Genomic DNA, 22,728 nt, shown 5'->3' on the forward strand with positions numbered 1-22,728 from the left:
CGTCGTCGTGGTGGCTACTGCTACGATCGATCCTTACAAGAACAAACGTCCAAGCAACACACTGCTCCCTATATATAACGCTGTCCCGGAGAGATTAGAAGCCAATCTCGACCTTTACGGGCGCCAGAATGGGCAGCTCGAGAGCCATCTAGTTCATCCTGTTATAGACTAGCTGTTTGCTGGTGAGCATTCACAGCTGGAGCGCTGGAAGCTCTTGTTTGAAGCTCCGGGGCATCGCGGGGGTCCGGGAGCCGGAAACTCCGGGTCCGGGATTGGCTCCCCTGTTTTCGTCGAGGGTGATTCTGTCGTTGGTTGTGATGTACGTGTAAAACGATTTTGAATTTTTTAAAAAAATCACGTGACTTAAAAAGATGCGACCGCACTCAAATGGCTTGTCGAACTCAAATGGCTCTACAAGCTCTGTGGCAGGCTGTCTGGTGGATCGGCGCTCACAGCGGTTCAGGTCTGCTCTGGATGAGTTCGACGATGGTTCAAAATGGTGGTGTCAAGTTGACCGGCTGGGCACAGGCTGCCGCAAAGGCACTGCCCAAGCAGCAGCAGCAGCAGCGGCCAAAGGCCGCTGCCGCGGGCAGCTCGGCGAAGAACGGATCTGCAAGCGTGCTGACGGCTTCTGGGTCGGCAGCGTCGCTTTCCTCGGCGAACGGCAGGGGCAAGAAGAAGCCGGTCAGACAGCCTTACAACCGGGACGAGGTGCGGTCGTACATGAAATCGCTGTTCGAGGAGCAGGTGGCAAAGCTAGGCAACAGGGAGACGTTCAGCACTGGCCGAGGCAGCCAGCGGAAGAACGGGTCGCTTGACTGGGGTGCCGTGACCAGCAATAAGTACAGAAATAAAAAATACGGCTGCTTGAACGAGATCGCTCAAGTGCTGTGCAAATAGTATAGCTAATGATCGCTTGGCCAAGTTTCTCTGCCTTTGCGGTGGGCGTAGTGTCGTTGCAGTTTTTTCAGTACTAGACGAGCAAGAGTCATCGCAGTACTACTACTGCAAAGGTGCTCAGCAGAGAACGGTGAAAGAGGCTCTGATGGCGCTGTCAAGACTGGAGAGATGGCTTTCGTACTACGTCCGCGCTCTGCTGCCGCATGTGCTTTCTAAGGAGTCGTCGTACCGGATGGCGTATGTGTTTTCGCTGGTGAGTGCGATGTGCTCAGGGTTTGTCACGCTGGTGGCTCTGTATTCTAAACCGTGGCACGGCCAGCTGCACTACTCGTCGTGGCAGGTGAATCTGATCGTCAGTGCGGCGAATCTGGGCATGTATCTGACGCCTCCGATCCTCGGAGTGGTCGCCGATGACCACGGCCCGATAGCGTTGAGTACGCTCGCAATAGGTGGGTTTATACCGAGCTATGCGTGTGCTGGCTATCTGTTCAATCATCCGGAGTCGTCCAGCTGGCTCGCGTTTCGAGTGACCCTGGTAGCGTTCCTCTTTATCGGCATCTCGACGAGCGCACTGTACTTCAGTGCACTTCTGACCTGCGCAAAGCTGTATCCGGAGAGGAAGCTGCTCTCGATCAGCTTGCCGACCACCTGCTACGGCATCTCGTCGGTGATCGGGTCGCAGCTGCTGCGGATGCCGTTTTTCTGGTCCAAGGCCAACCTGGACCTCGGCCGCGTGTTCAGCGTCTTCGCCTGGCTCTACGCTGCGGTCGGCCTGCTGGCATGGGTCGCCACCGGGACTGTGTCGCTGCTGCACCATTCCGAACCGCACGACGAGGCCGCTGAGCAGGAGCCACTGCTTCCTGTGCCAGCGGAGGAGCGCGCCCGACAGAAGGACTTCTTCAAGGACCATATCGCGTATCTACTCGCGTTCTCCATGCTGCTCGCGCTCGGGCCGCTGGAGATGTTTGTCGCCGACATGGGCTCCCTGGGCAGTCTAATCGTTGGCAACTCGGCGATCTTGTCGAACCAGCTGCTATCCGTCTACGCCGTCAGCTCCACTGTGACACGATTGCTCACCGGGCTGGCGACCGACGTCTTCGCAGCCAAGAAAATCTCGCCCAAATGGATCCTAATATTCCACCTACTCCTCGCCATGGCCTCCCAGGTGCTCGTTCTACTCATCACTTCGACCGCGATCGCCCCAGCCGAATGGCAAGTCCTGTCGATGGGATCCATGATGGGCGCCGCCTACGGCGGCCTCTACACGATCTACCCGACTGTAGTGCTGATAGCATGGGGCGACAAGCTCTTCGGCACCGCCTACGGAAGCATGATGGTCGCGCCGGCCATCGGCGCGGCCATCTCATGCTTGAGCTACGCCAAGGTTTACGACGCTCTTTGCACAGATTCAAGCAAAAAGAGCAGCGCTTGCATCGCGCCGGTCTACAAAGTGACTGCCACACAGCTGGCGTGCTCCCTGGCGGTCACACTGGTGGCATTCAGGGCCTGGAAACGCAGAAATGTGCCACTATGAACTCTTCAATTATGGTCTATAGCGTATTAATACGGTAAGTTTACCCGGATCAGCGACCGCGAATTTTTCAAAGCAGGCTACGTGTCGTGAACTGTGTATACAAAAATTGCAGTGAATAAAGGTAGTATAACCAGTAGAAACTGGACCGATTGAACAGGTGGAATAGTAGATTGTCTGGGGATGTCTGGTCGCTTACTTGATTTGTTTAAGCCGTTCGAGGCTTTCCTTCCTGAAGTGATTGCGCCGCAGAGGAAGGTTCCGTACAACCAGAAATTGATATGGACTGGTGTATCTCTGCTTATCTTCCTGGTGTTGGGCCAAATGCCATTGTATGGTATTGTCTCGAGTGAGACGTCAGATCCATTGTATTGGCTACGTGCGATGTTGGCATCTAATCGTGGTACTTTGATGGAATTGGGTGTTTCGCCGATTATCACTTCCTCCATGATCTTCCAGTTCTTGCAAGGAACTCAGTTGTTGCAGGTTGACATGCAGAACAAGCATGACCGTGAGCTGTTCCAAATCGCCCAAAAGGTTTGTGCGATTGTGTTGACGTTTGGCCAGGCTGTTGTTGTCGTGCTGTCTGGTAACTACGGAAGACCAGGTGACCTCGGGATCGCTATCTCTTTGCTGTTGATCTTTCAGCTGATGTTTGCTTCGTTCATTGTTCTGTTGCTAGATGAGCTGTTGTCAAAGGGCTACGGGTTGGGCTCTGGTATTTCTCTGTTTACCGCTACAAATATCGCAGAGCAGATCTTCTGGAAGGCATTGGCGCCAACTACAGTCAACTCTGGCCGTGGTAAGGAATTTGAAGGCGCCATGATTGCGTTCTTTCATTTGCTTGCGGTCAGAAAAGATAAAAAAAGAGCTCTGGTGGAGGCATTTTACAGGGCTAACCTGCCAAATATGTTTCAGGTTTTGGCTACAGTTGTTGTCTTTCTGTTCGTGCTGTATTTGCAAGGTTTTCGTTATGAGTTGCCAATCAGATCGACCAAGGTCAGAGGTCAAGTTGGCACGTATCCAATCAAGCTATTCTACACGTCTAACACGCCTATCATGCTGCAGGCTGCGTTGACGTCCAACATCTTTCTAATTTCGCAGATCTTGTTCCAAAGGTTCCCATCAAACCCTCTAGTTCGTCTCATTGGCGTTTGGGGCGTTAAACCAGGTCAACAAGGTCCACAACAAGCCTTGAGCGGGTTGGCTTATTACATCCAACCTCCAACCTCCTTGAAAGAGATTCCTTTGGATCCAATCAAAACTGTCATTTATGTTGCTTTTGTGCTGGTAGTCTGTGCAGTATTTTCAAAGACCTGGATCGAAGTCTCTGGTACTTCTCCTCGTGATATTGCCAAGCAATTCAGAGAGCAGGGCATGGTCATCAACGGCAAGAGGGAGACGAGTGTTTACAGGGAGTTGAAGAAGATCATTCCTACTGCAGCTGCCTTTGGTGGTGCCACCATCGGTGCTTTATCTGTTTGCTCAGACTTCCTGGGCACTCTGGGCTCGGGAACCTCAATCTTAATGGCTACAACCACAATCTACGGTTACTACGAGATGGCCGCTAAAGAAGGTGGCTTTTCCAAGAACTTGGTGGCTGGTGTCTCCGAATTGATGTAAAATAGTAATTCTATACCGCTAAACAAACAGTAAAGCCCTGCACAGTGTCTCGCTTTGAGACGAAGTCATGAATCGCTTATATAGATCGACTGAGAGAACCTATTATTGATTTGAAAAGGTGGAGCAAAAAAATGATACGAAACAATCGAAAGATCCACGGAATTTGAATATGATCATGTAGATGGGAATATGTGCAATGTAGAAGAAATGGGAACTAAATGTTTTTCTTAACTCTTCCGGTGGCTCTTTTTTTCATCTTCTCCTCCCTAGCAGCCTTTGCCTCTGGGCCAGCTTCCGTGTCTAGGCAGTAATCCCACCATCTGAAAGAAGAAGCGTAGTTACCGATAAAGTAGTGATGGTGCAAGTCATGGTGCTCAGCGCCGGCCCAGAAGGGCAGAAACTTGTTCAGAGACCATGGAAAATCGTAGCCAGAGTGGGCATCAATGGCCTGAAACAATCTCAGCGAGATCCAAACACACAGGGTGAATAGATGAAGTTTTCCGGTGTACATCACGTAAAGGATTGGCATACCAACGGTGCCGAAGCCCAAAGTCATGGTTTCGACCGGATGAGCATACTCTGCCGCTAATCCAAAAGGCGCAGCATATCTGTGATGTTGCTTGTGGATATACTTGTAGAAGGCGCCGTAATGGAATAGACGGTGAGCCCAGTAGTGCCAAATGTCCTCCAAAACAAAGAAAAGAGCAATCTCTGCGCCTATTCTCTTCAACGATGGGAATGGAACTTCGACGGTGATACCCAGTTTTTCACACATTGGGTGGAAAGTCCAAATAGGAATGGCCTCGACCAAGAAGTGCGACAGCACGACGGATTTGAAACAGTGCCATTGCTCCCTTGCGCTTGGAATTTTAGTTGGTTGCAGCTTCCATCTTCTGAAGAATGGTATTTGGTCAATGATGAACCATGGCAGACATCTGAAGAAGTACATGAACTCGTGCAGCAAAAAGAACATCAGACCGGTTGCCAACACATCGTTGTTCATATACGTGTACCAGGCAGCCCAGTACTTCTCCATGACGTTCAATTGAGGCTGCAGTTGATACACATTTTGCAGAGTCCTGGAAAAACTCTCCTCCCTGAGAAGAGTACTGAAAGTAGCATTCTGGAAGACAGCAGACATATCGACCGTTTACTTTGAGTAATTAGCTTTTCCCGAGAAAAAAAAAGCGTCTGTCCCTTGTCAAAGCTGAACCAAGAATATCAGAGTCGCACTGACCTTGCCAGGATGGTCCCAATGGTTGTGAGAAGTGTTAAAGATGAATGGTATCCGATGAATGAACTAATGAGTTTATCGGTATCGCTTCGCACGTATGCGCGGCTAAACGAGCTGAGGGGCAGAGGTCGCCAAAAAGGGCTATCGAAAAGAAAAGACTTCAGCATCTAAACGAGATAATTTTTTTTTTTCGATTCAAAAGCCGGGTTACAAATCTCCCACCAAAAGATTCGTGGCCAGCCAATTTTCCGCTGATCGGAGAAACCTCGATTGCAACGCGTCATAGTTCTTTTTTCGCGTCCCTCCAGGCACGATGCCGCCACTGAAATTGCCCAATCGGGACGATAGCGTCCTAAAAAATCTAGCCGCGTCCAAAAGAGGAAATGCAGAACTCGAGATGGCTTGGCGCCGTGCCGCACGATGTGCTTGGCCCAGCGAGTTTCTTCAAAAATTTCACCAGCTGTCAAAATTCTTGAAGCAGGGCATGGCATGATACCTGCGTGCGCAGTGAAGACAGCCTGTTCATAGTGTACTAGGAGCCTGAGTTGCTGCGTTTCGCTCACAGACACGGCGTCCTAGCGTTTTACATATCGTTGTTTCTTCTCTTTGTATTAACGCGGTACGTGTATAGAGTAAATATTGGAGGGCGAATCTCTCGTTGTAGGTGTCTGAAAATATATATATACTGTTTTATGCAACAGAGCAGTGAAATCTTTCAGATTGTGTTGCTCGTTCGCTAATGATTTTTTTGTAAAAGAAGCTCTTTGAGCATAAAGACTGTTGAAGAGTATTCTATATAGTACTTCTACTGGCAATTTTTTTGTTCTAGTCATTCGCTAAGATAAGAGAGTAGTATTTACAGATCAGATATGAAAGGTTTGATTCTAGTTGGTGGTTACGGTACCAGATTGAGACCATTGACGCTGACGGTTCCAAAACCATTGGTTGAATTTGGTAACAGACCGATGATTTTGCACCAAATTGAAGCTTTGGCCAATGCTGGTGTGACGGATATTGTGTTGGCTGTCAACTACAGACCAGAGGTCATGGTTGAGACTTTGAAGAAGTACGAAAAGGAGTATGGTGTTTCCATCACTTTCTCTGTTGAGACGGAGCCTTTGGGCACTGCAGGCCCGTTGAAGTTGGCTGAGAAAGTGTTGAAGAAGGATAACTCGCCTTTCTTTGTGCTAAACTCGGACGTGATTTGCGACTACCCTTTCAAGGAGTTGGCTGACTTCCACAGAGCACACGGCGGCCAAGGTACCATTGTGGCTACTAAGGTTGATGAACCTTCTAAGTACGGTGTTATCGTCCACGACATTGCTACTCCAAACTTGATCGACAGATTTGTTGAGAAGCCAGTCGAATTCGTCGGTAACAGAATTAACGCTGGTTTGTACATTTTGAACCCAGAGGTCATCGATTTGATCGAGTTGAAGCCAACCTCCATCGAAAAGGAGACCTTCCCAATCTTGGTTGAGCAAAAATCTCTGTACTCCTTCGATTTGGAAGGATACTGGATGGATGTCGGTCAGCCAAAGGATTTCCTATCAGGTACCGTCTTGTACTTGAATTCTTTGGCCAAGAACCACCCAGAGAAGTTGGCCAAGGGCGACAACATTGTCGGTAACGCTATCATTGACCCATCCGCCAAGATCTCCCCAAGTGCCAAGATCGGTCCAGATGTGGTCATCGGTCCAAATGTCACCATCGGTGACGGTGTCAGAATCACAAGATCTGTCGTTCTTTCAAACTCTACGATCAGAGCTCACTCTTTGGTCAAGTCGACTATCGTCGGTTGGTCCTCCACTGTCGGTCAATGGTGTCGTCTAGAAGGCGTCACTGTGCTCGGTGACGACGTCGAAGTCAAGGACGAAGTCTACATTAACGGTGGTAAGGTTCTTCCTCACAAGTCCATTTCTGCTAACGTTCCAAAGGAGGCAATCATTATGTAATAGAATTGAAGGTTTGTTGCACAGGTCCAATAAATTATTAAATCTACTTTGTTTCATTAGTTATAAGACAAGGGTTGATCCTTTGAATGCTTGTTCTATCCATCACCTTACATAGTTAATCAATCATGAAATAAAACTCAATTAAGGATTTCATTTAACTGCTAAACTTTCTAATATTACATCCAAACAGTCATCGACTTCTTCGGTGTTAAGTTCGGTACCCTCGCTGATCATCTTTCTATATTTGTGGATTTTTGTATTGTCACCCATTAACTTCATTATTTTCTTCAGCTTTACCTTCATCTTCAATCTTGACATGTTTAGTTCAGTCATCAGTTTTACCCGCGTCTCCACGTCATCAAGATCTGATGGTTCCATTTTTGAAATTTCTTCGTCTTTCGTATATCGATTTATTTTCAGCAACTGTTGTTTCTCAATGATTGCAAGAAGTCTGTTTTTGTTCCCATTAACTTCTTCTTTTAGGATTCTTGTCTCTTCAAGTTGTTTTGCTATGATCGCATCAAACTTGTCAGTCTCTGTAACCCCCAGTATTTCCATCGTTCGTATATTCACCCCCTTGATAGTTTTCGTCATGCTATGCAGTGTCCTTTCCATGTTCTTGAGATCTATTTCCCGTTGCTGATAAAGCTCGTTGAATCTTTCTGCAAGTCGCTTCATGTCAGAAGCCACCTGGGGTATGCTTCTAGATATCTGAGTTGCCGCTTGAGAGGAAAACATCATGAAGTCAGATGTGTTGATAGCTGTTATGGGAGTAGTCGAGCCGATCGGTAGTGCTGTCTTGCCATTTGTCAGAAATTGGTTGCTATTGCTTAAATTGCCTTGGCTTCTGGCGAATATCTGTTCATACTGTTCATTCATTATTTCATCAGGGCTCAGTCTATCCTTGTTAGTGATTGTGCTTAAGGCACCGTTGGCTATTAAAGTGTTGAAGAACGTTTTATCGCCATTTTTAGCTGCGATATGTAGAGCTGTATCACCAGACTGGTCTTGATAATTGAGCAAAAGCTCAATTCTGTACTGTGCCGAAAAGTCCTTGATTTTGGATAAAATGATATCCAGGTAATATACGGCAGACGGTGTGGAAGATTTTCTTTTGACTATATGGTGGATCACAGTTTGGAGAAGTGAATCAACATCAAAAACGGTATCGCGCAAAAGCTCGAAGATCCTGGGAAAAGATCTTCTTGTGTAGGAATTGTGGAACATGGAACTTCTCATTAGAGGTGTTTGACCTTGCGAGTTAGTCGCACTTATATTGGTACCTGCATTCACCAGAGCCTCGACAATTGGCAAATTACCCATGGAACAAGCCCAGTGAAAAGCAGTGTGGAGCTCAGGATCTATTGGTGCATCAATATATGGAGCACTGTGCGGCGGCGGAAGTAAAAGTTCCGCAGGGACTGACTTATTCGATCTCACTTCGTTGGAGATAAAATAATCAACTAATATCGAAAGATACTTGTTAACTTTGTCATGAATATCAGTACTTTGTGGCCTCGAATGAGTAGCGTATCGGGGAATAGTGGAAATTACAGGAGATGTACCAGCACTTCCGAATCTCTGATCGAATGGGTTAGCATCCGACAGCTCACTCGGTGATGTTGCCAAAGACTCGGATGATTGAGAAACTGAGTGGGAGTGCATTAACCTGTCGTTACGATTGGTCATACTGACCTCTTCTTCGTGGCCCAAGGGGTTAGGCACATGTTGCTCGATGTCGCTGGACAACCCATCGTCGATATCAAGCTCTTGAAATCTCTCCCGATGTTTGCGCGGCAGATGTTGTTTATCTTCTTCTTCTGCTAAGGACTCCAGATTAGAAGTTCGTATAGAGGGTAGCTCCGTGGTCGCTATTGAAGAACTCGGTATGGCCGGTCTAGGATATCCCAGATCGCTTTGTGATCTCTGTAAAGGCGTGTTGATTTTCTTTTTTGCTCTGCTGATTGTGGACGGTCTTCCCCTCTTCCTTGGAGTGACTGTGCTAGCATTACTTGCTCCTGGTGTCAGCGACGTCGATTTAGCTGTAGGGGAGGCGTTTCCTTCCATAACCGCCGACATACTGGCGCTTTTTACCGCTCTCTTTCTCGTTGAATCACTTCTCGAGGCGTGGTGATGCTTTGGTGCTTGTGGCGGTGAGGCTGACCCGTCAGATTGCGTGAAGTCAAATAAAGGTTTCAGCTCGTCGTAAACGTCGAATTTCTCGGCCAATCTCACCGCAATATCTAGCGGCACCCATGTACCCTGGTACTTCCCAAATCCGCCTTGAACTTTCTCATGGATTTCCTTGATCACTTCCCTTTCAAGAATCCTCGTCCTCTTGGCCTTGGCAAACTTGGCTGCCTTCAGAATATGTGTGGCATTGACCCAATGATCGCTTTTCCTCTTCATAACCGAACCAGTCGGGTGAATAAACTCATACACATCCACACCAGAGTATTTAGCTGAATAAATCTGGTTAGAAGCCATGACTGAACCTTCCAGAGAAATTTCGTTCAACACAAAACCGTGATGAGGTTAAGCTACGCGCCGAAGCGATATGATACAACGAACAGCCCTTAAGCCAAAGAATTGGAACCTTATGCAGCCACTATTAATGTCCTCAGTGGCCTTCTAAGTAACAATTAGCGACAAAATATGCTTGGTTATTCAATTCTTTCAGTAGTGCTTCTCATCCAACTGCGGTTCCCTTAAGCACTTTTGGTTACCCGCCTACGTCGCAAACTGACCAAGAGGTTTAAAAGAGGGCAAACTATGTACATCTATAAAAGGTCAACGGATATCGTGGTCAATTCACCCATTTCTACCCATCATTTTGCTAAACTTACCTCTTGCTACTTAAAAGTTAGTAACTTTATGCTTTCACTACTGAGAGCACGTCTTTTGTCTAAATGAACTTAGCGTCGCTGAAATGTTAATTTGTCCAACTAATTATAAAAATTAAACCATCTGCTTTACTCTAGAAGAAGATCCCGTAGTTTACCAATGTCATGCGTGGAGAATTGCAGTACATTCATGAAGTACTGCTCGATTGAGTGAAACTCAGCGTTAAACTCATCTATGAAGAATCTCATTGCTTCGTAGCTAGACGACAGTAATGTCTTCGACATTTTCTCTGGTGTCAGCTGGTATATCTGTGTGAGCTTCTCGCAGTCTTTACCCAGCATGGAGTAGTACAGATCGCCCCGGGCTTGCAATTTCTTGATCAACTTTACTTCGGTTTTGAGTCCGATAGTAGTCAGTTCATATTCTTTGGATATCGTGTCTTCATCCACACCAAGAATTGACAGCAAGAGCATGCCAAGGATGCCCGTTCTATCCTTACCAGCAGTACAATGAAAGACGAGAGAGCTATTTGGATGGCAGTTCCCTTCCAAGATGTAGCGGAAGAATTTCTTGATCGCATTTGTCGAGTTCTTCAGGACAATCATGTATGCCTTGGGGAAACTATATGAAGAGATCAACAATCCTTGGTAGTGTTCCGCCATGTCATCTGGCGACAAACTCGTGTTCTTATTAAAAGCAAGGTTTTGGACCAAATTGGTGTCGGGGAAGATGCCGTTGTCGGCAGCCTCTCCAACGGCTCTCAAATCGAAGATACGAGTAACGTGCAAAGTCGACATTAGATAATCCTGTGCCTCTTCCGTGATATCGCATGGGTTTGCACACCTATACAGGCAGCCAGTCTTGATTCTCCTGTTATTAAACATAGTTTGGTAACCGCCGAGATCTCTGAAGTTCGATACCTTGGAGAAGTCGTGAGGTAATGGCCAGCGAGCAATGATATCTGCCGGGTTCGAAGTGGTTCCACGTATTTGCGACGTCAGCTGGTAGAATCTGTCCAACTGTCTTTCACGAGACAGATGATCAGCGATCAGCTCAACTACTCTGTAACCGTAATTGACTCTTCCTTTGCGCAAAGGCAATTGAGTTTCGTTGAAATCGCCAGGCAACCCAAGGAAATTATGATTTGCTCCATTGATGATGTGCAACGTATGGCGACCGCCGAACAAATTGGAATAATTAGCCGCCGCATCCAATGGGATAATTTCATCGTTAGCTCCATAACAAGAGAGGATCCAGGTTCTCGCGTCAATACTTTTGAATGCAGATGTGTCAACGTTGACAGCGCTCATAGTTTCGGAGCATGGTATCCATGTCCTTTCAAAAGCACCAAAGCGTGGCATGTCGCACCAGAAACCTCCTTCCTTGCGCCATTCCGGCGAAGCTTTCAACCGCTTATCTAACAAACCCTGGCCATCAAATCGACCGGCGCAATTGACCAAGTTCGGGATGTATTTATCGGGATTGGCTCTGGCATATTCAAACATCGATACAACCCCTCGAGAATGCGCAATGATCGAGTCCAAGCTCAATTGGAACCCACACAGTTCCTTACATAGCCGGGGCGAAGATAGAAATTCATAAATAGTATCTATATCCTCCAGATCTTGCGATATAGTGCGTCCCACGTCGGGATCTTTCACGTCCTCGGAGTCTCCCAGCCCTCTGAAATCTATTCGGATCACAAAAATGCCCATTTCACTCAGTCTTGAGGCCAATAACGTCTGATAAGGATGGTTCTTGTGAGACTGATGACCATGGATCACCAAAGCCGCCCGGTGTTGTGGCAGTTCGAACTGATGCTGATTTTGCACTCGATCGCTCAAAGTGTCGAATTGAAGAGACTTCGGATGACTTAGTACAGCAGCTATACCTTGTGCTGTGTGATACCTGACGTGCTTGAAATACACAAACTGCTCGTTTGACTCCAACCGGATGTGTGGTGGCGGTTTAGTCACGACCTCATAGCAAACCTTTTCAATACCAACCTCGTCAAGCAAGACCATAATGCCTATCGACCTGTTGAGCCAACTGCAGTAAAGAACTAAGATACTGATTAGCCAAATAGCAGGCTTGCTTCAGGAGTTCTTTCACTTTGTGATATCTCTCCCACACGGGCCTCGCGCAGCGCGTCAGTTCAAGCGAGCGTCAGTAATTCGACGTCAGTAAATAATAATTAATAAAATAATAATTTCGCCTCAATTTAAGCTCATTCCTGTTCTATTACTGCTAGCTACTTGGAGGTGGGGGGACTGGATCGCCCTCGACTACTTCTCGCACTGATTCAGCAATATCTTGTCTGGGGAACACATTTCGCCGAAAGAACTGGGGCACTAATGCTCTGATTCTAAAGCACTTATGGCTCGTTCCTGCGTTGTTCAAAGTCCCTATGCCCCAGCCTACCATTGCGATCATTCGAAGCTCGTCGCCCAAATCGGAAAGTTCGATTTCCTGTCCGCAGGAACCGTCGACCAAACAGGAAAATGGAAGCTTCTGTTCGAGCCTAGCGAGACGCACTTTGTATCATTTCAGGTCAGGTTTCCTCGAAATCTATACGAGTGTTGGCAAATGCTGAGAAATAATCGTTCGCAATCATTACGGTTGATCCAACCTCGAGCTTGTATGTTGATTTTTCCTTCGATAAATCGGCATTGACATCTTTCATCCAATTGTTGGACATTGCTTGCGTAAGAGTGAAAAATACCTATCCGTTGATGGTTCTCGACGTTCACAGCTGACCGTTAAAAGGCTTAAGAGTGCTTCTGCTATTTTAACTCTAATCCCGTATTTCCTATCGAATTATTTGGCAAGATGACAATCCAGTCTAATGGCAGCTGGGCCAGCGATTTGACTCAACCGCAGAAAAAGGCCTTGAAGCAAGTTTGGACATACCTGTTCCATTTCTGGGGGATTCCCGTGAATGGTGAAGCTGCCTTCAGAAAGCAGCAAGGCCCTTCCTCAGGGCCTTTTGAAAGCTCAAGTGACGCAGGCAAGAAGAAAAAGGGTCTCTTTGGTAAATTGCAAGCTTCATACTATGGTGATGATCAGGAATCCTCTGGTAACGATAACATCGAGGAAGTGGAATCAGAGTACGTCGCAGACAAGATTCATGATAGCTTGAAAGAGTTAGATCCGGAGGCCACTAGGGACGAGTTCTGGGAGATGCTCAGATTTGAAGAGCCCGATGCAGTGATATTGAAGTTCATCAGAGCCAGAAAATGGAAAGTAGACAAGGCGCTCTCTATGATTGCCCACTCAATGCATTGGAGAGTCGATGAGACCCAAGTGGATGATATCCTGAACGGGGGTGAGACCGCCATCTTCAGGAATAATGAACAGGGAGTGATCAAGAACTTACAACTCCAAAAGGCCTTCATCAGCGGACGCGATAAGCAGGGCAGGCCTATCATCTTGGCGAGACCCAAACTACACCATTCTCACGATCAGAGTGAGGCAGAGATGGAGAAATATTGTATATTGGTCATTGAACAGGCCAGATTGTTCTTCAAGAGTCCTGTAGAGACAGCCACGATTCTCTTTGATCTTTCCGGTTTCTCGATGTCCAACATGGATTATGGTCCAGTCAAGTTCCTAATTAATTGCTTTGAAGCGCATTATCCTGAAAGCTTAGGCCACATGTTCATTCACAAAGCGCCATGGATCTTTCATCCAATTTGGAACATCGTTAAGAACTGGATGGACCCTGTTGTGGTCTCCAAGATCAAATTCACCAAGAATCTCACCGATTTGAATGACTACATAGAGTTGGATCAGCTGCCAAAATACATGGGTGGTGAGAGCGCAATGGATCCTGATGCATTCACCAAACCAGATGAGTCTCAAGACGCCAAGATGCAGGATGAAGCAGGAAGAGCCCAGATTCTGTCGGAAAGAAATGACCTCATTCAAAAGTTTGTCGCTGCTACTGTAAGCTGGATCGAAGCCGATGATGATGAAGAGTCGAGTAAGTGTTTGAATGAGAAAGTAACCCTTGGTTCTCAACTGACTGCAAACTATTCGGAGCTCGATCCTTATATCAGATCAAGATCTATGTATGATGTTAATGGTATGCTAAAAGCTTAGCGAGTCTCTAAGAATCTACCTTTGCAATCTATCTAGTGTATATGTATTTGAACTTATTGATCTGAAGCTCCAGAAAATCACAGCAGAGCTAAAATCACAATGTATCAGCAGGAAGAAAGGATTGATCGGTGATCGAGGAATGTGATATGGACTCAGATTTGGACTTCGTGATAGACTCCATCGTCAGATCTAACACTGAAACGCCCCAGCTGCTGCTTAAGTCATGGTTGGATCAATTTTATTCAATCTCTGCGACTCGTGGTCTTTCCTCGCCCCAATTGATTAAGATGATTATCTTCATTTGTAATTCACCTACCTTGGCGATGACAACAAGGCTATATATCGCGGAGAGGTGTTTGTTACCTAACGATTTTATATCACAGGAGTTGATAGACGTGGTCATCAGCCAGCTAGGTACAGCGACAGCCATCTCAGACTCCAGGTCGCAAGTGCCTGAAAAAATTCAAGTATCACTCTGCAGATGGTTGGTGCATGTCTTCTTCCTCGTCACCGCTAGAGACGAGACAAACGCCCTGCAACCCAGTGGCTCCATTTGGCTACATCTGTGGCAGTTTGATTACTTACAGCATTGGCTGACATATATAGTGCTGTGGACAACGACGTCTCCGAAGGATATCAAGAGGTGGAAGGTCATTTTATTGGGAAGAGTGGGCTCTAAACCGAATTATCGAGATTCTCAGGCCTGCTCAACTTTGCTCCTGCGAAGATTTGAGAGCGTTGGTGGAAAATCGGAACTCATTACACGTACGATTGCAGACTTGAGATGTAACCAGAGGAGATTGAAATCACTCCAGAGTTTCCAATACGATAAGGAATTCATTACGAAGCTTCGATCAATCTTACTAAACAGTTCATATTCGAATTTTACTGACGATATCCTAAATGAACTTATGACTTCTAGTTTGGATCAATTAAAGTGTTTGGCGATCAATGAGGGAAGCAGAATTTCTTCTCTTGATACTTCGGCTGAAGGAGTGCCGCTGTTGAACACTCAGTCACTGAGCAAATTGGCTTCCCAATGGGACTGCATCGTGGAGCCGCTCAATGCAGAACGATTTCTAGGCAATGTGAGAACTAGTCCTTGTCATTTCTATTTACTTTCTTTGACAGACGAGCACAAATTTTGGACCATTGCTTGTAAATGGTTAACAATTCAGCTAGGCATGTTTTTCAAAAATCCTGGAGATATGACTGGTGTTCAAAACATTATCAAAATTTGCCAGATTTATGGTTCACTGACATCCTTCATAATCCGAGAGTTTTTCAGCGCCGAGTACCTCAATGCTAATCCAGAGGGTTTCCTGCTTCTCTTTGATGGGCTTTTCTCGCTTCCGGTCAGCTTTAGCATTAACCAGCATACATTTGCCAGAGACGCCATGCAGGTAGTGGCTATCTCCTTCCTCAACAAAAAAATGAAGCAAACGATATTTCCATCGATTGCGAACGCCATCGTTATGTTTCTGAGACATTCGCGATTTGGCGACGGTAAAGATTGGGCGGCTTCCTTTTCAGATTTAATACAGAGCATCCATGAGTTATTGGTTTCGACTTTGACTAACATTATCGAAAACAGACTAACGACAATCACACTTGTGAGCACACTGAAGAGCATCCTTGCCTTGCAGCATCATTCAGGGAAATATAAACTAAAATACGTCATTGCACCTCCCAACATTATTCGGCGCCAGTTCATATCTGATGATCCACTGTTACTAGATGCCTGCTGCTATTATCTAGTTCGCACGAAAGACTTTCTGCTTGATGAGAATCCTTCAAATAGGTACGTTCAATTTCAGAATAATTATATCCTGGATCTGACCAATTATTTGTGGAGAAACAAAATGGTCGAAACAAAGAGTTTTGCAGGGATTCCTTCAGAATTTTTACGTGCAGTGATTGATAACCTGTACCTATCCGATGTCGCAATGAAAGCAAAGGCTCCGTTCTCTATTACGGGTGTCCCTGCTCTCTCATACGCCTTCATTGCAAAACTGCGAGATCTGCAACCTGTCCATGATGCGAGAATTAGGTACTTTGGGCCTTTGAGTGACGAAAGCTTTCGAGCCTTAAAGAGATCCGAAAAGTTCGCACGATGGCTTGAGGGTGTATTGAGTTTGAAAGAACTGAAGATTGAGGTTCTTAAAGCCTTTGATGAGACAGGGCCGTACAACAATGTCGCTGCCTTTCTGTTCACCTATTTGAAAAGTCTTTCACAGTATAGCAGAGTGATCTAATTTCAATCTATTTACAGAAAAATGCTTTTGATATTTCCATTCATTTAGCAAGCATAAAACTAATGATGTTGTTCTTTGAAATGAACTTCTTAATTTTGCGATTTGTCAAGTATTTTCTGCCTTCTGGAAGCGATAGAAGCCTTGATAAAATCGTTTCCATGTCGCATTTTGAGAAATCTTTCTCCGCTGTCAACATAAACCTCATCCTTCCGTTGACGACAATTTGATACTTTAAAGTGCTGGGTTCTATCACGGGCTCGCAGGTCGGCCACCTATATTGGTTCCATGCCCAATTCTGTGCTTTATTAATGATCTCTGTTGCCTCTTCGGATATTGATGGTGCCACAGGGTAGATTACTGCCACTAGCTTCTTCAAACTGTGCATCAGTAACGCATCTCTCACTAATCCCTTTTTTGCGGCAGTATCAAGAGCATTCGTCAGCTTCATATAATCAGATATCACAGTATTGAGCGATATGTATACCTCAAATGACTCAGTAATAGATTTGATTAGCTTTTGAACGGTTGCATGGAGATCTGCCTCCTCCTGCTTCAGATCTTTTGGAGTAGTATAATTCACGTCAAATTTTCCACGATTTGAGATTGTGGAAGTAAGTGAAAGCAGTTTCACCAACCAACGCTCAATACCCACAATCTTGCTCTCCTCCCAATTCAAAACATCCTCGATTGGAGCCTGAAAGAGAATGTGTGCCCTAGTCGCATCCGCACCGTGTTTAGAAATGCAGTCGTTGAAGTTAGCACCATTGTATTTTGACTTTGACATCTTTTCATATCGGATAATCGGTTTTGCACCTGTAGCTTTGATTAAAACAGGTTCTTCTGGATTGGAAACATGTCGCAATTCGCTAGGCTTTAAAAACTTGCCACTTTCAGGATCAATGAACGTTTTGCCGTGGACCATTCCTTGTGTAATTAGGCGTTTGAAAGGTTCATTTTTCAGCAAACCACCATCCCACATGTTAATGGAACCTAGAAACTTGGCGATAAATCGCGAATATAGCAGGTGCAAAATAGCATGCTCTACGCCCCCAATGTACATATCGACCGGCAGCAACTTGTTCGCGTTTTCGGAGCCAAATGGCAGCTTCGGGTTCTCAGGGTCAGTAAATCTAAAATAATACCATGAACTGTCCATGAAAGTATCCATGGTATCAGTTTCCCTCTTAGCAGGTGCTTTACAAGTAGGGCAATTCACGTCAACAAATTCTGGTATTTGAGAAAGTGGATTTCCTTTGGATTTCAAGCCGGTTACTTTAGGAAGTAGAACTGGCAAATCTTCTTCGGGAACGGGAACCGGCCCACAGTGGGAACAGTGGATGATTGGAATCGGAGTACCCCAGTAGCGCTGTCTACTGATGAGCCAGTCTCGCAATTTGTATTGTATGACATTGCGGCCAAGACCTTGAGAGTGCAGTTTCTGAACGATCTGCTTCCTTGCTTCAGCAGAATAAAGCCCTCTGTACTCCAACGTGCTGTCACTCATGACCGCATCTTTAGAGGTAAAAGGTAGCTCGCCGGCTTCCTCTTCACCAGGCAAGACGTCCAGACATCTTCTAACGGGTATTCCAGCAGCATTCGTCTTCCAAAACTGAAAATCCCGCTCATCGTGTGCAGGGCACCCCATCACAGCTCCATAACCATAATCCTTCAGCACGTAAGGTGCTACGTAAACTGGCAGGTCTTCCTGGGTTAGAGGATTTCGGGAGTATACACCCTTTAGTAGAAAGCCGTCCTTTGAGTCTTCCGGTAGAAGCTCCGCTTTCTTGATAAAGGCCTGCAACGAGGCATCTGTCAGAGCATACTTTGCAACGAGGCCATGATTCAAGGCGAGGGCCACGTATTGAACACTGAACAACGTCTCAGCTCTAGTAGTGAAAATCTCAATGCTCGGGAAATCGGGGTCATTTGTAGCGAATTTCAACTCTGCACCGTTCGACTCGCCAATCCAATTATTTTGCATACTCTTTACTTTGGAAGGCCAATTCTTCAAATATCTCAAATCATGCTTCAATTCTGCCGCAAAGTTGGTTATGCCCAAGAACCACTGACGTAGCAGTCGTTTCTCCACCAAAGCACCCGATCGCCAGGAGCGACCTTGAGCATCTACCTGCTCGTTCGCCAGTACAGTCTTATCCACGGGATCCCAGTTTATCTCAGCTTCCTTTTGATACGCCAAACCATGCTTGAACAATTTCAGAAATATCATCTGCGTAAATTTATAATAGTCTGGGCTGCAGGTCGTAATTTCCCTTTCCCAGTTGAAATTCGCCAGCATGCTTTTCATCTGTTCCTTCATCTTGGCAATATTCTGGGCAGTCCACTCAGAGGGATCAACTTGTCTTTCAATGGCTGCATTTTCTGCTGGCAGTCCGAAGGCATCCCATCCCATAGGATGAAGAACATTGTACCCTTTCAATTGGTAAAATCGATTAAGAGCGTCGCTTATGGCGTAGACCCTCAAATGGCCTATATGTAGGACACCTGACGGATAAGGGAACATCGACAGAATGTAAATATCTTTATCTCGATCCTGTCTCAATAGTTCTGGCACTCCTTCAGCCGTTTTGTGTTTCCATTTCTCACATATTTGCACCAGTTTTGGAGTCTTAGCCGTCCTGGCTGTTGTGTGAAGCAGTCTCTTGAAGCAATTGACTTCATTGAGCATCCGGAAATCGCCAATCTGGACTACGATCTGGAGGTGAACTGATCTCTTCTGTGGTTTGAAACTTTTTAGTCTTGAGCGAATCGCGCTGCCTTGTCAAGTCATCTCATATTAATGAAATGTTTAAACTCAATGGACTTTGCAGTAAGATAATCCTTAAGCTCTCCGAAGCTGGCCGAACTGGAGACTTTACGATATGGCTAGGAAGAGGTCTTCCTCTAGGTTAGAAGTTGGAGACGAAGAGGTGGACAACGACCTACGGTCGTTGGCAGCTGAACAGGAAACGGCTAGAGAACAGCAGAGAACACGGAAACGAAGATATCAGTATGCTCCAATGACTCAGGTTGATGAAACTAATGCAAGATCGCAGTCTGCCACTCAGGACGAAATTGGGGAGGCGATACCATCAGGTTACATCAAGAAAATCTCTTTACGTAACTTCATGTGTCATGAGAACTTCCAATTGGAGCTCGGTCCCAGGCTGAATTTCATTGTAGGTAGCAATGGGAGTGGAAAAAGTGCGATTCTAACGGCTATAACGATCGGTCTGGGAGCGAAAGCCAGCGACACACAAAGAGGCTCCGCTCTCAGGAATCTGATAAGGGAAGGAACTCATCAAGCTAAGATAACTCTCCATCTTGAGAACGGCAGACATGGATCGTACAATCCGGAAGAGTTCGGCAGGGAAATTATTGTACAAAGGACGATCAAATCGGATGGCACCTCGACCTTCAGTTTGCAGTCAGAAACAGGTCATGAAATAAGCAGTAAGAAAAAAGACGTGCAAGCTGTAATGGATTACTTCTCGCTGCCGATCAACAATCCTATGTGCTTCCTATCTCAAGATGCAGCGAGATCGTTTCTCACTGCAAGTACGGCTCATGATAAGTATGTACTCTTCATGAAGGCCACATTGCTGCAAGAAGTCTCGGAGAGTTTGGAGAAAGCGCAGGAGATAAACCATCGTGCGCAAATAAATATGGCTTATCATTTGCGCAACTTACAGGATTTGAAGGACGAATACGAGGAATCAAAGAGGCTGTTGCAGGAGTTCAACAAAGCCGCAGATTTGAACGAACGGAAAAGACTTTTGCAAGGTAAATCATTGTGGATAGATGTGAAACAAAATACGGAAGCGAATGATAGACTGAAAGCTCAAATTAAAGCTCAGGAGGAGAGGATTCGACGATATATGGACAAAATAAGATCCAAGAAGGATAGGATAGAGAGATTTATGGTTGACAGAGATGCACAGACCGGCAGTATCGATATCAAAGTTGCAGAGCTATCTGACAAGGCCGAGAGCCATAAACAGGCAGAGCGAGCCATGCAAGCTGCTGAATCGAGGTATGAGGCTGAACGAGAGAAACAGGAATCCTTAAAAACAGCGATGAAAGAGTGTGAGGCTAAGGTAAAATCACTTGACGCCCTAATAAGTCGAACCGAGCAAGAGCTGCGGGACGAGATGGGGGGCGATCGGGAGCAGATGAGGCAGGAAATCCTTAAGATTGAGGCAGACAATGAGGAGTTGAGAAGCAAATTAATTTCTATTGCTGAAGAGGAGCATAGACTCAAGGGCAACGAGAAAACGCTCATCGACCGACGGCAGGCCGACGTAAATAACAAAGAAAGAAGCATTCACAGTAAAAGAAATGAACTGCAGCAGATTACGAGAGAAAATTCTGATCTTTTAAGCAATTTTGATCGCCAAATGCCCTTTCTGCTAAAAAAGATTAAAGAAAGAGCAACGGAATTTAAGGTAATCCCGGTAGGTCCTCTTGGGATACACGTTACAGTGAAGTCAGGGTTCGAGAATTGGTCTCGCGCCATTCAGAGACAGCTTTCGCCATGGCTGAGCAACTTTTTAGTTGCCAACCAAGAAGACTCTCGGCTTTTGAGGCAGATCATACGATCTTGCGATATAAGAGCCAACATATCGATAACCAATTATTCGTTGGGTAGAACCTTTCGGTATAGAAAAGCCCAAACTCAATATCCTAGCATATTGGATGCTTTGGAATTCTCATCTACAGACATCGAGTTCTTTTTTATCGATTTGGCTTACGTCGCCAATATTGTTCTAATCAAAGACAGAAATGAGGCCCGTCAATATCTGATTCAGAGACCGCAAGACGTTCGACTGGCACTTGCGCTCAGGGATCGTTCTTCTGGCTATCAGATTGTTGGCGGAAGAAGAATTGACACAGTCACGTATCATAGTAGGTCTTTATTGAAGGTAAAATCTTCAACAAATAGTGATTCCACGTATGTGAATGATTTAATTCGGCAAGAGATGATGGAACTGCAAGGTATCAAGAAAAGGTACGATGTTGAATTGGAACACACTCGATCGGTGCTGCGTACATTGAGGAACAGCTATCTTAAATTTGAGGCAGACCTTGCAAAAAACGATTCGACCATCGAAGTGTTGAGGAGAAAGACGAATAAAGTCGTTGATACGGGATCGCTGGAATCCGCTATCAATGAGAAGCGAAAGACGCAGGAAATCATTGCAAGTTACGAGGCAACTGCCGCGGACCTCTCTGCTAAGATTAAAATGCTTGAGGAAGAGATTAAGCCTTTGAAATTTAAATTCGATGAGACTAGAAACATTCTGAAATCGGCGCAAGAGGAAGTTGAACGTCTCAGATGTGGGGTCGAAAGCAGAAGTGCCAAAATTCAGAAATGGAAAGATGACATCGAAGATATGCAGCGAGAGATAGAAGAATCCCAAGGCCTCATACAGAGTAAAAGAGAAAACGTTAATTCCTTGGAAAAGGGTATTAGAGAGCAGAAAGCCAATGCTAATGAATTCTGCTCACAAGAACAAGCTGACAATTCAGATCTGCCTAACAATCAACAGGAAATAAGACGCGAATTGGATAGGCTATCCAGAATGATACTCAGGGCAGAAAGAGAAGTTGGAATATCCCAGCAGCAAGCTGTTGAGTTATTCGAGAAGAGCAGATCCAAATATAGAGAAGCTCAGGACAAGTGCCTCGAAATCAACCAGACCCTTGATATGATCTTCAAATCCATACAAGCCCGCGTTCTGAACTTTCAGTCGGCTCAAAGAACTACATGTCTGGACGCAGATTTGGACTTCCGAGCGTCGTTGAGGGTCAGAAGGCTATCGGGACATCTGTCTTTCATCAACACATCAAAACAGCTTGAAATATATATCCTAACGCCCAATGACGAAAATGCTAGAAGTGTCGATAATTTATCAGGAGGCGAAAAATCCTTTGCCCAAATGGCATTACTATTGGCTACGTGGAAACCAATGCGTTCCAGAATCATTGCCTTGGATGAGTTTGATGTGTTCATGGATCAGGTAAATAGGAAAATTGGTACAAGCTTAATTTTGAAGAAGTTGAAGGACAGTTCCAGAACGCAAACGATTATCATAACACCACAAGATATAGGAAGAATTGCTGACATCGAGAACAGCGGTGTTACTATCCACCGAATGCGAGATCCTGAACGACAAAATAATTCGTCCTCCTAACTATGGATGTCAACTTTAATAATGCGAATACACGAGAAAACACTCGGTTTGTCTTACTTGAGTAACGCTGAATATAAATTACACAAACGGTTCT

General features: G+C 45.6%; 11 protein-coding genes across 11 annotated transcripts; 7 read left to right on the forward strand and 4 right to left on the reverse strand.

The window, feature by feature from the left end:
* Positions 1 to 387: 387 nt before the first annotated feature.
* PBP4 (Pbp4p) lies at positions 388 to 900 on the forward strand (the record flags this gene model as incomplete). Its single annotated transcript, XM_037284014.1, has 1 exon — positions 388 to 900. The coding sequence occupies one exon, from the start codon at positions 388 to 390 to the stop codon at positions 898 to 900; it is 513 nt and encodes a 170-aa protein (XP_037139910.1).
* A 145-nt stretch (positions 901 to 1,045) lies between these two features.
* MCH1 (Mch1p) lies at positions 1,046 to 2,434 on the forward strand (the record flags this gene model as incomplete). The annotated part of the gene is made up of 1 exon (XM_037284015.1): positions 1,046 to 2,434. The coding sequence occupies one exon, from the start codon at positions 1,046 to 1,048 to the stop codon at positions 2,432 to 2,434; it is 1,389 nt and encodes a 462-aa protein (XP_037139911.1).
* Positions 2,435 to 2,614: 180 nt separating this feature from the next.
* On the forward strand, positions 2,615 to 4,054 carry SEC61 (translocon subunit SEC61; the record flags this gene model as incomplete). Its single annotated transcript, XM_037284016.1, has 1 exon — positions 2,615 to 4,054. The coding sequence occupies one exon, from the start codon at positions 2,615 to 2,617 to the stop codon at positions 4,052 to 4,054; it is 1,440 nt and encodes a 479-aa protein (XP_037139912.1).
* A 214-nt stretch (positions 4,055 to 4,268) lies between these two features.
* HG536_0E01500 (sterol desaturase family protein) lies at positions 4,269 to 5,195 on the reverse strand (the record flags this gene model as incomplete). The annotated part of the gene is made up of 1 exon (XM_037284017.1): positions 4,269 to 5,195. The coding sequence occupies one exon, from the start codon at positions 5,193 to 5,195 to the stop codon at positions 4,269 to 4,271; it is 927 nt and encodes a 308-aa protein (XP_037139913.1).
* A 962-nt stretch (positions 5,196 to 6,157) lies between these two features.
* PSA1 (mannose-1-phosphate guanylyltransferase) lies at positions 6,158 to 7,243 on the forward strand (the record flags this gene model as incomplete). The annotated part of the gene is made up of 1 exon (XM_037284018.1): positions 6,158 to 7,243. The coding sequence occupies one exon, from the start codon at positions 6,158 to 6,160 to the stop codon at positions 7,241 to 7,243; it is 1,086 nt and encodes a 361-aa protein (XP_037139914.1).
* Positions 7,244 to 7,393: 150 nt separating this feature from the next.
* Positions 7,394 to 9,730, reverse strand: MBP1 (transcription factor MBP1; the record flags this gene model as incomplete). The annotated part of the gene is made up of 1 exon (XM_037284019.1): positions 7,394 to 9,730. One exon carries the CDS (start codon positions 9,728 to 9,730, stop codon positions 7,394 to 7,396), a length of 2,337 nt encoding a protein of 778 aa, XP_037139915.1.
* Positions 9,731 to 10,215: 485 nt separating this feature from the next.
* Positions 10,216 to 12,111, reverse strand: HG536_0E01530 (uncharacterized protein; the record flags this gene model as incomplete). The annotated part of the gene is made up of 1 exon (XM_037284020.1): positions 10,216 to 12,111. One exon carries the CDS (start codon positions 12,109 to 12,111, stop codon positions 10,216 to 10,218), a length of 1,896 nt encoding a protein of 631 aa, XP_037139916.1.
* An 805-nt stretch (positions 12,112 to 12,916) lies between these two features.
* Positions 12,917 to 14,188, forward strand: CSR1 (Csr1p; the record flags this gene model as incomplete). The annotated part of the gene is made up of 1 exon (XM_037284021.1): positions 12,917 to 14,188. One exon carries the CDS (start codon positions 12,917 to 12,919, stop codon positions 14,186 to 14,188), a length of 1,272 nt encoding a protein of 423 aa, XP_037139917.1.
* A 146-nt stretch (positions 14,189 to 14,334) lies between these two features.
* Positions 14,335 to 16,443, forward strand: CTF3 (Ctf3p; the record flags this gene model as incomplete). Its single annotated transcript, XM_037284022.1, has 1 exon — positions 14,335 to 16,443. The coding sequence occupies one exon, from the start codon at positions 14,335 to 14,337 to the stop codon at positions 16,441 to 16,443; it is 2,109 nt and encodes a 702-aa protein (XP_037139918.1).
* Positions 16,444 to 16,483: 40 nt separating this feature from the next.
* On the reverse strand, positions 16,484 to 19,129 carry NAM2 (leucine--tRNA ligase NAM2; the record flags this gene model as incomplete). The annotated part of the gene is made up of 1 exon (XM_037284023.1): positions 16,484 to 19,129. One exon carries the CDS (start codon positions 19,127 to 19,129, stop codon positions 16,484 to 16,486), a length of 2,646 nt encoding a protein of 881 aa, XP_037139919.1.
* A 193-nt stretch (positions 19,130 to 19,322) lies between these two features.
* On the forward strand, positions 19,323 to 22,634 carry SMC6 (DNA repair protein SMC6; the record flags this gene model as incomplete). Its single annotated transcript, XM_037284024.1, has 1 exon — positions 19,323 to 22,634. The coding sequence occupies one exon, from the start codon at positions 19,323 to 19,325 to the stop codon at positions 22,632 to 22,634; it is 3,312 nt and encodes a 1,103-aa protein (XP_037139920.1).
* Positions 22,635 to 22,728: the final 94 nt, after the last annotated feature.

The sequence above is a fragment of the Torulaspora globosa genome, chromosome 5, assembly GCF_014133895.1.
Source record: "Torulaspora globosa chromosome 5, complete sequence".
In the NCBI taxonomy this organism is placed as follows: Eukaryota; Fungi; Ascomycota; class Saccharomycetes; order Saccharomycetales; family Saccharomycetaceae; genus Torulaspora; species Torulaspora globosa.